Source organism: Magallana gigas, chromosome 8, assembly GCF_963853765.1.
Source record: "Magallana gigas chromosome 8, xbMagGiga1.1, whole genome shotgun sequence".
NCBI lineage: Eukaryota > Metazoa > Mollusca > Bivalvia > Ostreida > Ostreidae > Magallana > Magallana gigas.
Genome location: NC_088860.1, coordinates 29217279 through 29231839, shown reverse-complemented (window position 1 = coordinate 29231839; position 14561 = coordinate 29217279). Strand labels below are relative to the sequence as shown.

Here is a 14561-nt window from a genome sequence, read left to right as displayed (position 1 = left end):
TGTTAATTCGTGGATGAGAGGTACCCACGAATTCCACGAAAATTGAGCCACCACGAATTCTAATGATTCCACAGTAAGCATTTTTGTGGTCTTTGATTTTTGTATAGAATAAAATAAAACTTTTTCAAGACATAATTTATCAATGAAAAGATATAATCTGTATGTCAATAATTTGAAATGAAATAATTTACCTTGCATTAGCAATTAATTAGCATTTGTTAATTTGTTTAGAATTAAATGACCTTTCATTTGATATCAAGAAAAAGGGGCTGGCCCCTTAAATAAGAGAATGAAAGGGCTCTAAAGTCTTTCATCTGTAGCCCTTTACTGAGGGATATTTTGTGAAAGGTTATAGAACAAATATGTTTATTTTACAATTATGTATCCAAGCAATGCAATGATTTTATCATGTGTTACATAATTAGGGGTTTTTAGGGGCCAAAAATCCAAAATTTTGATCTCACATATCTCAGAAAGGAAAAATATTTCATTAAACGGCCCCTATAAGGAGATAAGGGATTGGCCCCTAAAACGTTCTCTCCAATTCATCTCAAGAACGGTGTCGAATTATTTCTATACACTTGTTGAACAAATTGTGTTAAGAATTTAAAGACCTTTTATTTGATTTCAAGAAAAAGGGGCTGGCCATGGCCCCTCAAATTAGGGGACGTAAGGGCTGTCATTTTTTAGCCGGGCTCTGCTGAAAGCAGAGTCCTGGTTATAGGCAGGCCAATCGCCAATGTTACTATAAATAGCACAAATATACAAAAAACCAAACAACGTCAAGGTAAAGCTTCGATCCGCTATACCAAATAGTTACCCAAAGAGCCACGTTTTGTCAAAAGTGTTGGCATTTTGTTTCTTTTTTTGAATTCGAAATGAATTGTCTCAGTCTCTTTTTTAGTTTTCTTATTAATAAAGTGTTTTTAAAACATTACTATGCATTTTGGACACATACAATGCGCACGAATTTCCATGAACTACTTTGCTACACGATGAAGAAACGGGGATTGAATATTTAATGCTTGTTGCAAAATAATTCAAGGCAGCAACTGAACTTTTTAACTTCTACTAGACAGACTTATCTTTTGTTTATAGCCGCTTACAAAATTTGGTCGCTCTCTGATGCTTTGCCGACATTAAAAGCATGAGAGAGAGAGAGAGAGGGGGAGAGAGAGAGAGAGATTTTCAGTCTTTACTACACAATATGCATAAAGACACACCAAAAGAGCCCGGCTTTCAGTACTTCAGTACTTTGATTATTATCTATAGCCCTTTACTGAGGGATATTTTGTGAAAGGTTATAGAAGCAAATATGTTTGTTTTACAATTATGTATCCAAGCAATGTAATGATTTCATCATATGTTATGTTAATTAGGGTTTTTTTAGGGGCAAAAAGTCCAAACTTTTGATCACTCATATCTCAAAAAGGAAAAATATTTAGAAATGCAGTATAGAAGAAAAGATGCTCAAAATGATATAACAACATGCAACCTTCAAAATTTGGTTTAGCGGCCCCAATAAGGGATAAGTGACAGGCCCCTAAAACATTTTTTCTCAGATATCTCAAGAATGGTTATGAATTTTTAAACACTTGTTGAACAAAATGTCTTAAGAATTAAATAACTTTTCATTTAATAGCAAGAAGAAGGGGCTGGTCTCTCAAACTAGAGACCAAATGTTTTCAACCAAAGCTCTTACAATTGAAACAAAATAGTATCTGGCCCTTAAAATGTAGACCCTATTCTTTTATTCTAAATCATGTTTAGCAAATCAAGATCGAACATATACATCTCAAATTCTATAATCAGACGGAAGACCTCATCGTTGCTGTTAACGACGTCGTCTCCAGTTTTAATTCTTTTTCTATTATATAAAATGCTCTTAAATAGTTAAAGGTATATGTGGCGTATTTTTCCATGCTAAGAAATATTTGATTGATTGATTTATTTAAATATGTTATACAAAGATACTGTAGATTCCTTAATCTACAGTACAGCTCACGAGTATCCCGACACCCACCGTGTAAAAAACACGGTGGAAAACGGTCTGTGTCGCACCGTGTACACGGTGTGACACCGTGTATGTGTATTGGAAAATTCAAGAAAAAGCACCGTGTCGCACCGTGGCCGCCTGTGTAACTCCGTGGCCACTGTGTTACTCCGTGGATATCGTTACCTGAGACTTTGATAGAAATAGCGTATGTTTAGAAATAAATAAATTATGGCTAAACAAGGTTTGAAACATATAGATCCTTTTCATATTTCAAAAAAAATATCGACTCACGTTGCATGGACCTAGAAAATTGTCGGGGCTGTCAACGTGGAGTTAAGTTTTTGTGATCTGAAAACTCGACGTAAATGGGTGCCTTTTAATTCATTTGTTCTTAAATAAATTGAAATAAATTCACCAAATATATTTAATAATCAGTTGATATATAATCAAAATTCAAATCAATTTAATCGTGTTTTTTTTTTTCTAAACACACGTGATGTTGTAACTGACGATCCAATTTAAATGGCGGGAGATTAAACGTCTTATTTTCTGTTATCTGAAAACTTTCTGATTTATTAATTAATTTACAGTCTTAATATAAACCAATTAAAAATGAAAACATTTCAGATCATGTTTTTTTTAAAAACACGTTGATGTGCTGCAGTAAATAACAACCCCATATTACCGGTGACTCGAATAATTTGGACTTCAGCTATTTATGTAGCAATAAATAAACAAAAAATCACTTTTATATTATAGTTTATAGTTAAATACCTGTACAAACTCTTGTTAAATTATATTCAAGCATTGTACAGGTACTAAAAATATACCCGCATTTCATAAAATAACTTTCAACTTTATTTCCGTATTATAATAGCGGGTAATGGCCTCGTGATTTCACATGAAAAATCACTCGTGCGATACACCTGTACGGAAGCTGATCAGATACACAACATTGTCTTTCATCTTGGGTTCTATACACAACAGGTGTTATTGTCTGTCTTGTTAGGTGTCATTGTAATTTACAACTGTGTGTATATTTGGACGTCTGAACAGGTGTACTCGAGATGCCGTTATTCACACCTTTCCACGGACACCTGTTTGGTAACTCATCACAACCCGTCGTGTGTATGGTCTGAATATATCTTTCTTCTACTTTGTTAGTTCCATGATTTTTTCTAATCTCTAACAAACAAAAAATTGTCTGTAGATATGTACACAAACAACTACACGTAAGACTATCGGCGCGTGGATCCGGAGAACAATTCAGCAACTCTATAAATGCGGGAATTTCACAAAGTATTAACTTGCGATGAGAAATTATTTACCGGGTACACATACATGTATGTACGAAAAAACTTGATTGATTAAAAAGATGAATGAGATAATACCGGTAACTTTTTGCAAGCATTTTAAACAGTCAACACAACTTTATTTACTTTATAACCAATCTAATATGTGTGATGTAAAATAGCGTCGAAATTTTAACGAAAAATCTTATTACATCGTATACTTTACAAACTTTTAGTCATTGTGTTAAAATCGTTATTAAAATTATGGATCTAAAATAAATGAATTAAATTTATACAAATAGAACTCTTATAATTAAAAAATGATTGCACAAAAGTACACAGAGAGAGAGAGAGAGAGAGAGAGAGAGAGAGAGAGAGAGAGAGAGAGATTCTACAACGCTATATTCCAACTCCATACATGCAATATAAGAAGGAAGAAACTAAACATTTCAAACACTAAATACTTCATTGCTAAACATTTTTCTATTTTGCGGACTTAAAAAAAACAATAGAACGACATTTTTTCCTTATCATGGAAGGAGCACGTGGTCTATCTCGCGAGCTGATTTGATTGACAGGGATAGCACGTGGACTCTGCCTGCATAGATTCTATCGCAATTTTCGGGAAAAGGGTTCAATATAATGGAAACTATAAATCTAACTTATTAAACTGAATTACAAGTAAAATGTACTTAAAATTAAACTCATACCGGTATTCCCCCCTCTCTCTCTCTCTCTCACTCTTTCTCTCTCTTTCTCTCTCTCTCTCTCTCTCTCTCTCTCTCTCTCTCTCTCTCTCTCTCTCTCTCTCTTATATGACGATCATTAAACAATCAAACAGTAATTATTGCAATACTGAGTAGTTTCTTGGAACACAAATAATTTCTAAACCCAAGTTGCTTATAAAGATGAAATAAAAAAATTATCAAGTACCGATCCACGGACTCTAAGCGCTATGAATATGTACTGTGCGGTACTACATGGACAAGTACATCACACATGTCTAAAAGAAAGAAAATTTGAAAATATATGAAATATAAAGCCGTATAATTATATATTTAGAGAAAGTACAGTTGTTTTCAACAACCCGTTATATTTGTTATCGTTGAATAGAGTATAAATGAGAGAAGACCACAGTTATGATTCTATGCACTATTGAAACTGCCAAACTACAGTAACTACGATTATTACTACGTTTAAAAACGGACTGAAACAAAAACTTATGGAACCGTGTATTTGAATTTTAAAAAGGAAAAGAAAGTGTTAGTGTTTTAATTGATCAAACCTTTATGTTGGCGATATCGATTTTTTTTGTTCTTAATATCAACAAAAATCAACCGTAACAATTGCATACCTCTGAAAATTGCGTGCCTAAAAATTTTATTTATTTATTTCTATTTTTTTTTTTGGTCTTTTTCTTTTATTCTCTTTTGTGCATCAATAAATATTTTATTCTTTATAAGTTTTATTCCTAAATCCTCCTTTTTTCACAGGTAAATACCGCGTGTTACACCGTGTTACTGTCCGTGTTGCATCGCGTTGCACCGTGTCGCACCGTGTGTTTTCTCGTTCCGAGGCCGTAACAGAGAACAATAGATCAAAGGTACCGACACTTCCACGCTCAGCGTGGACTTTCAAACACGGTGGTCGGTGTTTTTGTCGGGATACTCGTGAGCTGTACTGTACGCGAGTACTTAATTCCGCGATTCAACAATTAACCATCAAATGGGGAGAACATCAAATTGCGAATGCCAAAATTTTATCTTAGTTTCATGTACCGGTAGTTTACATGTGTCCCAAAATTAAAAGCGAGATTTTAGAATTCGCGAGACGGGAGTCTTGCGATTTTACGCGGATATTAATTCCTCGCGTTTAATTAGGAATTTACAGTAGATCTTCACAATCAATTACACAGTTTATATCAATCGGGTTAAAAAGATTTAGAAATTAATAAGTAATTTTTATAATTATTACAGTCCACAATAATTACAGCATTTGAATAAACCCCGCCTTAAATCAGTCACGTGTTACTATGCTAAGTTTATCACAACAACAATGGCGATGACTACAAAGATAGGAAAAAGAGACCGACTGACAAGGATAGGAACAAAAGGAAGATTGTCATCGGAGACCATGTAGATTGATGGAATAGGAATTACAGCTGAATTTAACTTAAGTTTTCCTCTTGAAGTTGTAGGGATTTTGCTAGTCAGGTTTGTACTTGTTCCATGTCTTTATTTTATAAGTTATAAACCATAAGTGGATTTTCGTTTAGAGGAATTTTTTAATAAAGAATAAATAAACACTCTCAGTACACGCATCCCTCAGGGAGAGGGGGTAATCACTCATTTTACTGTGTTGTACACATAATTAGCAATTTATATCGTTCTACAGTAATGAATAATGGAATAATAATGACCTTTCATTTGATATCAAGAAAAAGGGGCTGGCCCCTTAAATTAGAGAATGAAAGGGCTCTAAAGTCTTTCATCTGTAGCCCTTTACTGAGGGATATTTTGTGAAAGCTAGTTATAGAGCAAATATGTTTATTTTACATTTATGTATCCAAACAATGCAATGATTTTATCATGACATTGTGTTACATAATTAGGGCACTCATGTGCAGTGGCGTTTCAAATGGCGGATCCCATTAGTATTTATCAGACATGTAGCAAAGTTAAGAGACAAATAACTTAAGAAAGAACATGTTTTACGGGCCTAGAGTTTGTGAAACGTCTAATTATAAGAAGCATGATGTATACTTTTACTCAAACTCATGTCAAAAATTTTACTCCAAATACACCACACATACCTTTTTATTATGCATGATAGAAAATTATTTGAATTTAATTTATTTAGTTTTTTACCCCGATGTGAAATTGAAAGTAATCAGAATTTCCTGTATGTCACATGTTTCAAAGCCAGTCACTTTTGTTTCAGAAATTACATGTTTAAATAATTCTCCATTGTGCAAGCCAAGCATGAAATTAACACATGCAATTGGTAAATAAAGAAACAACAAAATGTGTACACAGGTAAGGTCAGTCCTGTGTGCGGTCATCCGGAACAACTAACAATGTCGGTAGCTTTCATCTTACAAAGAAGGGAGTGAAGTGTAACTAATGCCCTGCAAAGAGTTACTGTGTACACAGGAGGGGTGTCAACCAATGAAACAAAGGAATATACAGGTGTAAGAGGTTGGAAAATCATTATTACACAGTCACAAACCTAATCAGATTGACAAATGACGAAAATGACATTTTATCGTATCAGATTATTAGGAAAAATTATAAAATTAAGGGAAATATAAAAATTAGTTCCGTGTTTTGATATTATACCAGATTAACCAAATTATTTGATTGACCGCTATCAGATTAAGTGGAACCCTCTGTATAATACATGTACCGTAATGTCGCGTGTATAACACGCACTTTTTTTCAGACAAAATTTGATCAAAAGCGGGGATGCGTGTTGTACATAGGACAAAAAATTTACCCCATTTTTTCAAGCCGTGATTCTTGATACCACGGGAGTAGTGACTGCCGATATAGCTTGTTATGCAAGTTGTGTGAGTGTATACTAAATTAACTGCATCAGAAATACCTTATTCTTAGTTTTATTTCCATGTATTGAAATATTTATCCTCTCTCAACACTATTTCTTGCATCAAACAAATATCGCAAGTGTATATTCGCCATTACGTAAGCAGCCACCTGTTGACTCGGCGCATGTTCAGTGTTTGTTTAAAAATTTCCGGTGTCAGAGGCATGCACCTGTCTTGTGTCGGACTTCACAGGGTGTTTTCAAGTGCATGAAGATTAGCGATTATTCTGATTTTATTAAACTTGATTACTTCATGTCCAGTTATGCAGTTAAACTGTATTGCTTTACATAGACAGTGCAAAAAATACATCGATCATTTGTACGACTTGATAATGACGATATATGACATACATACGTTTCTTCACAATGTTTATTTTACAACAATCAAAAAGTTTGACTATAATTAATCAATTAAATCATTTCTTTTGATGTTGTTTGGTTTATATCTGCAAACATTATTACTTTTAAGCACTAAGCTCGGTTGCCGTTCTTCTCTACATATGATGATCTTCAACGTCTCCGCTGTTGTATAAGAAACTTTACAAAGTGTCAAATGATATTTGATACCGCCCACGTAAATCATGCCGTCCCTTTTAAGTAAAACTGTAAGAACTTTGACTCTAATATCGCTTTGGCCATGTTCCGATCACGAAATTACAGTAAATGCGCTTGGGTTATAAAATTATCGTTGAACATGGATACTAGCTATTTGGAAAAATGGCGGCCGTCGATTTTCATCGCTGTGCTATGTTCCGATCACAAAATTAAAGAAATTGTGCATGGATTATAAAATTAGTATGAAACATCGATAGTTTTAGGGGAAATGGCGGCCGTTGATTTCGCCATTTTTTGGGTGCGTGTTATACATAGGACCTGCTGGTTTTTTTCGTTATTTTTTGGTCAACTTTGAGAGGTGCGTATTATACATGAGTGCGTATTATACACGATACATTACGGTAGATCCTATACAAAAAAATCTGTTTCCCCCTGGATATTCTTATATTTATAATCAAGTCCCTTTTCTAACAGGATGATTTTATATATATAGTCATATCACATTCAGCATTGCAGTTCTCAAATTTTTAAGACCCTTAACAATTGTTTATATATAGGATATAAACCTACATCAAACTCTGAACCCCTTGTGAGGCCTAATAATCGTCCAGGGACCAAAGTTTAAACAATTTTAAAGAATCAGCAATATATAAAAATACTTGCATATAAGTATAGGTAAAAGCATATATAATAACATTTCAGTTTTTGTGAACAATTAAAATGTTTTCCTTTGTACAACTGAATCCCCAACGTGGCCCCACACTTCTCCTAAAGATTGTAATTTGAACAAATTTGAATTAACCCTATCTGAAGTAAATGTTGCTTTCTCTAACGTTACAGCTTCTAGGCAAATTTTTTTTTTCGGTGACCCAATCCTACGTACCCCCTGGGAATCATGATTTGCATAAACTTGAAATCTTATTACCTGATGATGCTTCCAAACAAGTTTCAGCTTTCCTGACCAAATGGTTCTTGGGAAGAAGATTTTTTAAAGATTTACTCTATATATATTCCTATGTAAAAAGTTGACCCACCACCCCATTGTGGCCCCACTGAACCCCCGAAGGTAATGATTTTCACAACTTCGAATCAAGCAAAATGGTTTCTGATAAGAAGATTTTTTAAGATTTACTCTACATATTCCTATGTAAAAATTCATTCCCCCCCCCCCCCCATTAAGGATCATGATTTTCACAACTTTGAATCTACACAAGCTGAGGAAGCTTCCACATAAGTTTTAGCTGCAGAACTGTAGCTCTCCGGGAAAAAAAATATTGACAGACCGGAGAGCTACAGGGCCACCCATTGAAAAAATTGTATATTTATTGCGCAGAAAAACGTGCGCTAGTTTTCGACTGGTTTACCTTATTTATACGCAATTTTTGTGAAAACAATTAGTACCATTAAATTCTTCATGCAATTTACTACTGATATCGTCTCTTCAATTGCCTCAGACTTTCTCCGAAATACGCTACCGACCTCGGAAAATCAAGTATGTTGAATTTACATCGAGATCGAGAGTCGCCATTTTTACATGTAAACAAAGTGCACCACATGAATTTACGGGACTGGTGATGGTGTTTAAAAGACTATCCGAGGCAAGTGAAGAGACGATATCAGTAGTAAATTGCATGAAGAATTTAATGGTACCGGTACTAATTGTTTTCACAGAATTTGCGTATAAATAAGGTAAATCAGTCCAAAACTAGCGCACGTTTTTCTGCGCAATAAATATACAATTTTTTCAATGGGTGGCCCTGTAGCTCTCCGGTCTGTCAATATTTTTTCCCCGGAGAGCAACAGTTCTGCAGCTACATAAGTTTCAGCTTTCTGGCCAAACAGTTCTTGAGAAGATTTTTGAAACTTTTTCAAACTTTTCTCAATAATTCCTTATTATCTTCCATTGAAAAAGGACATGGTCCTTTTTTCACAACTTTGAATCACCTTTGCCTAAGAAATACTTTGTGCAAAGTTTAGTTGAAATTGCCTCAGTGGTTCTGGAGAAAATGTTTAAAATGTGAAAAATTTACAGACAAACAGACGGATGGAACGAAGAATGACAAACAAAATGTAATCAGAAAAGCTCACTTGAGCTAAAAATTCCAGAAAACAGCTAGTAAACTGTCAAAATTTACTAAGTCTATATATTACAATATACTAACAGATTACTTTGATAAAGACCATAAAATGCATTAATTAACCTTAAAGGAATGAGGAAAGCAATTTTAGTACTGCATTAAAAATATTTTGTATTGTGTGACAACTGTATCATCATTTATGAGAGTAATACTATAAAATTTATCATACATTGCAAGACATGTATTGTACCATGTATGATGTATTCTGTTTTGAACAAACAGCATAAAACCATAAAATATGATGTCCATGCTGGGTACAATGACCAATATTATTACTTATTAGGTTAGTTACTGACTCACTACGGAAATATATTGGGTTGATCAATCTCAAAGATGGCGAGGCGAAGCCGAGCCGTCTATGAGATTGATCAACACAATATATTTCCGTAGTGAGTCAGTAACTAACCTAATAAGTGTTTCGTTTTCCCGAGGACTATCAAGCGACATATATATTCACAAACAGCGATGATCTACGTAAAGCCATGTACAAGAGGCCTAACATCTCGTCCAATTTAACTCATTTAAGTTAAACTCTTCAAAATTTTCAATCTCACCTTTCAAATATTCTTTAAAAATCCTTGCTTCACCCATGTTTACTTACAATGTTTTGTTGCTATTCAATTTTAAATGTTTTCTCCCTTTCCTCTGCAGAAATTTGAGCAAATTTCGATGCTGCCATTTTGTTCTGCTCCAGACAAAACAATGTGACGTCAATATTCTAAGGGCAACTACTCTAATTTTAAAGAATTTCAAAGGGCAACTACTCCAAATACTTTAAGAACTACGGCATGCGGTTTATGTATTAAATACTATGAAATGTCGAAATGAGTAAGCGAAGCGTCGACCAATGACAGCCATATTGCCTAATATTATTCCTCACAGAACAAATATAGAGATATATGAGGCAATCACGTGCTACGTTTAAACCAATGAAAATGTGACATTTCAGTCCAAGGGAAAACAAAAAAATATATGTTAACAACATCACTACATACATGTAGTACTAAATAACAAGATATCTCAGGAGCCAATGCTAACTAGTGATACCTCCTGCTCTGATATAAATATACAGTAAAACTTGTTGAATCTGGATGTTGTGCATTCAATCCCTTGACATTTTTATATCATTCTATTTTAAATAAATGTTGTGCAATCTGGATCTTGTCTACTCTACAAACGGGCCACGATGTATAGGACCACCTGCCTGTAATGAGTGACATTATCTCCCATAAACTGGTCACTTCTCAATCGATGATTAAAAGAGGCCTTGAGCGGGATCATTACTGCTCAAATATCAATCAATTTTCCTGTATGTGTTATTAATTTACACAACGGCGAATTAAAATTCCAAACTAGCATCTCATTTCAAAACCGTAAGTCTTCTTATAGCACACACTTTTCTCAGACAAAATAAGATCAAAGGGGGCAGGTGTGTATAATACCTTTCCCCATTTTGTCTGCAGGACTAAGACTGCCGATATTGTTTGTAATGTGCGTTGTATGTTAACACTTAAAAGTTACATCTTATTCTTTCAAATTGCTTCATACTTTATTAAATTCCCATGAATTTTAATATTTATCTATTGTTCCTTGCATCAAGAAAGTTCTTGCCAGTGTATTCGTCATTATTTTATCATCCACCTGCTGACCAATGGCCTGGTCAATAAATGTTTAGCAAATCTACTGTAAAGCTTGCACTTGTCTTTTCAGACTTCTCAGTTTAATCAAGTGCAAGAAAATTCATCAATTAGGATTATTTGATTAAAACTTATTTCCTAGTCAAGACTGTATTTCGTTAAGCAATTATTGTTTTTCAAATGAAAATCAATACCATAATCATGAGAAGGTCTTAAAATATTTTTTACAATTGAAAATAGTACAAGAGATAAACTATGAGATTAATTTGCAACAATCTCCTCCGAACCAGATGTTGCCTAATCTAGCAAAATTTTTCATAACTGATGTCAACCGGATTACACAAGTTTTCCTGTACATAATATTATATAAGCAAAGTCATCATTTAACAGCAAGTTAACGTCTGATTTGTTAAAAAATGAATTACATCATAAGGCATGTCTATACATAAAGAGTGTGTAAAAATGCAAGCCGCTGCAATTAAAAGTTGCTGAGAAATCTTTGGCGAAAATTTGTTTAAAATTTTTGGCTTAAAATAAACAAAGTAATCATTTAACAGGAAGTTGATGTCTAATTGGTACAAAAAATGAATCCTACCACATGGCAGGTCTAAACAAAGAGTGTGTTAAAATTTCAAGCAGCTGCAATTAATGGTTGCTGAGGAATCTTTGACACAAATTTTTTTTTTACGGACGGACAGACACACAGACAGAAACACAAGGGTAAAACAGGATACCCCCATTTCCTTCGGAGCAGGGGTATAAAAATAGACAATCACCTAGATACATAGCAAATGAAATTCAGAGAACTAATCATGACTAAATGACAAAAGAAAAGTTACACTGTGTAATTCTTGAAGAGTTTTAAAAAAAAAAGCAATGCCTTCTAATGACTAAAATTAGCAGCCATGAATTACTCACTTTTCTTTCTTTCTGAGCTGAGCAAGGAGCTCATCATGCTTTCTCTGAATTTTTTCAAGTCTACTGTCTCCGTCTTTTGTAGCATTTTCCAGCTTCTTCTCCAGGAGTCCGATTCTGACCTGCATCTCACTGACCTCCTCTTGCTGGTAGATATTGGCAAGGTAACAACATCATTTGTTAGATCATTTGATACGAAATGATTACAGGAGGCCCAGGGGCCACATCGTTTACTTGAGCAACAATAGCAAACTGACATAACTCAGATCCAAACAGATTTAATAAATCAAATATGAAAATCTATACTTATAAAAAAATACTTCTTGCCAATACACTAAAATATGCCTGCAACAGCGTAACTGCTTACACCTTTGGTATTTCAACATGTGTTATATGATGTATGTAATCTATAGTTGAATTTTACCTGATAAGTAATTACTGTAAAATTAATCAAAAACCTACTTCCATTTTCAATAAACCAGCTTGAAATAGCATGGTGAACACGCTTTGGTGGAAAGTTTAAGATGGGCTTGACATGTATCACGGGCAGATATTCATACCTTGGATGGGACATCTTGGTCAATACAAAACAGTTACCGGTAATACAATTTGTTGCAATTTAAGTTTTAGTTGAAAGAATTTATTTTCCACAACGGGGTGCCCAGGAATGCAGTTTGACTAATTTACACCATGGTGGAAAGCGTAGAGCAAGTTAACCATCGGGCAGATACTTTGGATATGACAACTTTGGTTTAAATCAAAGGCCCGAAGGGCCATAATGGCTTACGGGTTTGATATGACTATATTTACATGTATCAAGTATGATTCCCTCTATTTCGTATGAAAACTTTAGTTTATTTATAGCTCTTTAGAAAGTAACTAGTTAATTCATAGCTCTATAGAAACTAACAGGACCGATATCAACATGCCCCGTTTATTGATTGGTCGAACCTTAGTGACCAAGACAGACAGGATTAATCTAGACACCTCTTTTATCAATTGGTTGAAACCACCATTTATTTTAGGAAAATCATGGACTGATTGAAATAAATATGATGATGTCAAACTCACCCCACCCTAGAGCCTGAACCCCTGACACAGGGGTCATGAATTTCACAATTTTGGTAGAGGGCCTCATGGACATCATAATCATACATTTAGTTTTTAACAAATATATATGGAAATATAGAAGAAGATTTTCTAAGATTGAATACATTTTCACTATATGGCCATATTGGCCCCACCCTGGAGTAGAGCCAGAACCCCCCAGCCAGGGGCCATGAATTTCACAATTTTGGTAGAGGGCGTCATGGACATCATAACCATGCAACCAGTTTTTTCCTCACATGTGTTGGAGTAGAGAAGAAGATTTTTGAAAATTTTTCTTTTTTGTTTGCATATTTGGCCCCACTTGTGGTGCCCGGGGGTGGAAGAGCCATGAATTTCACAATTTTGATTCCTCTTACCATAGAGATGCCTCACACCAAAAATGCTAACAGTTAGCCTTGTAGTTTTTTAGAAGAAGTTAAAAATGTAAATTTGTTAACTCACTCTGGACGACGCATGTCGCACGAAGACGGATGAAAACGGAGAGAAAATTTTTTATGGTTCAACATTTTAGCATTCTGCCATCAATGTGTAAAGTGTTAATTCCCGGGCTTGTGTGGGATATCATCTAGTATCTTCACAATTTAGCAGAGTTAGCTGTTTTCAATTTTAAAATTCTATATGTGAAAGAAGAAAATTGTACTACAATACACTCAAGTCCTCAAAGTTAATTATAGTCTTCCCCATTATAAACGATTGTTGTTTACCTGGCATGAACTCATGTCATGTTTTAAAACTTTACTCACTTGATCGATGAATATACACTCGAATGAATAATGTTGTCATGTGATATATCAAAGAGCTATTCTTATCAATGTATTGACTGGCATATCACTATATTGTACTAATTGCCCACCCATCAATTTCATCTTTATTCAAAAACAACAAACGGCTAGTTTCTGCTGTAATATTAACTTAAAAAAAGCGATAATGCATTTAATTATCCCCATTACAATAATGTGTCAGAAGTATGGATATGATTTAAAGACGTCGTTTTTATTTATTCATGTCTGAAAAACTATCAAAATGGTTGCAGATCTCATACAATTCATTGTACAAAAAGGGGATGCAAAATGTAGTTACAGCATATCATCCTATTCATTATTCTGTACAAGACTTATATTTAATGAGCCATTACTAATGATCGACCAAAATTTCAGCGTCAATTGTAGAATTATAAGCAAGATACAGAGCTCACAATTCTGCTAGGTTTGAGTCATGTGTTTGTTTACATGAGTTTATTTTACTCACATTCACATTTGGTATTTCTTTTTCAACATTTAAAATGTAAACAAACAAAAAAAAGGTCTCAGCTTAG

At 34.2% G+C, this 14561-nt stretch overlaps 1 protein-coding gene across 2 annotated transcripts in view; it reads right to left on the bottom strand.

Annotated features, from left to right (window-relative positions):
* Window positions 1–14561, bottom strand: part of LOC105327689 (dynactin subunit 1) — a 276187-nt gene that overhangs the window by 28166 nt on the left and 233460 nt on the right. For both annotated transcript variants that reach the window (XM_034473808.2, XM_034473809.2), the window contains one exon: window positions 12140–12282. In XM_034473808.2, coding sequence (XP_034329699.1) covers window positions 12140–12282 — 143 coding nt within the window. The remainder of the gene's footprint in view (window positions 1–12139; window positions 12283–14561) is intronic.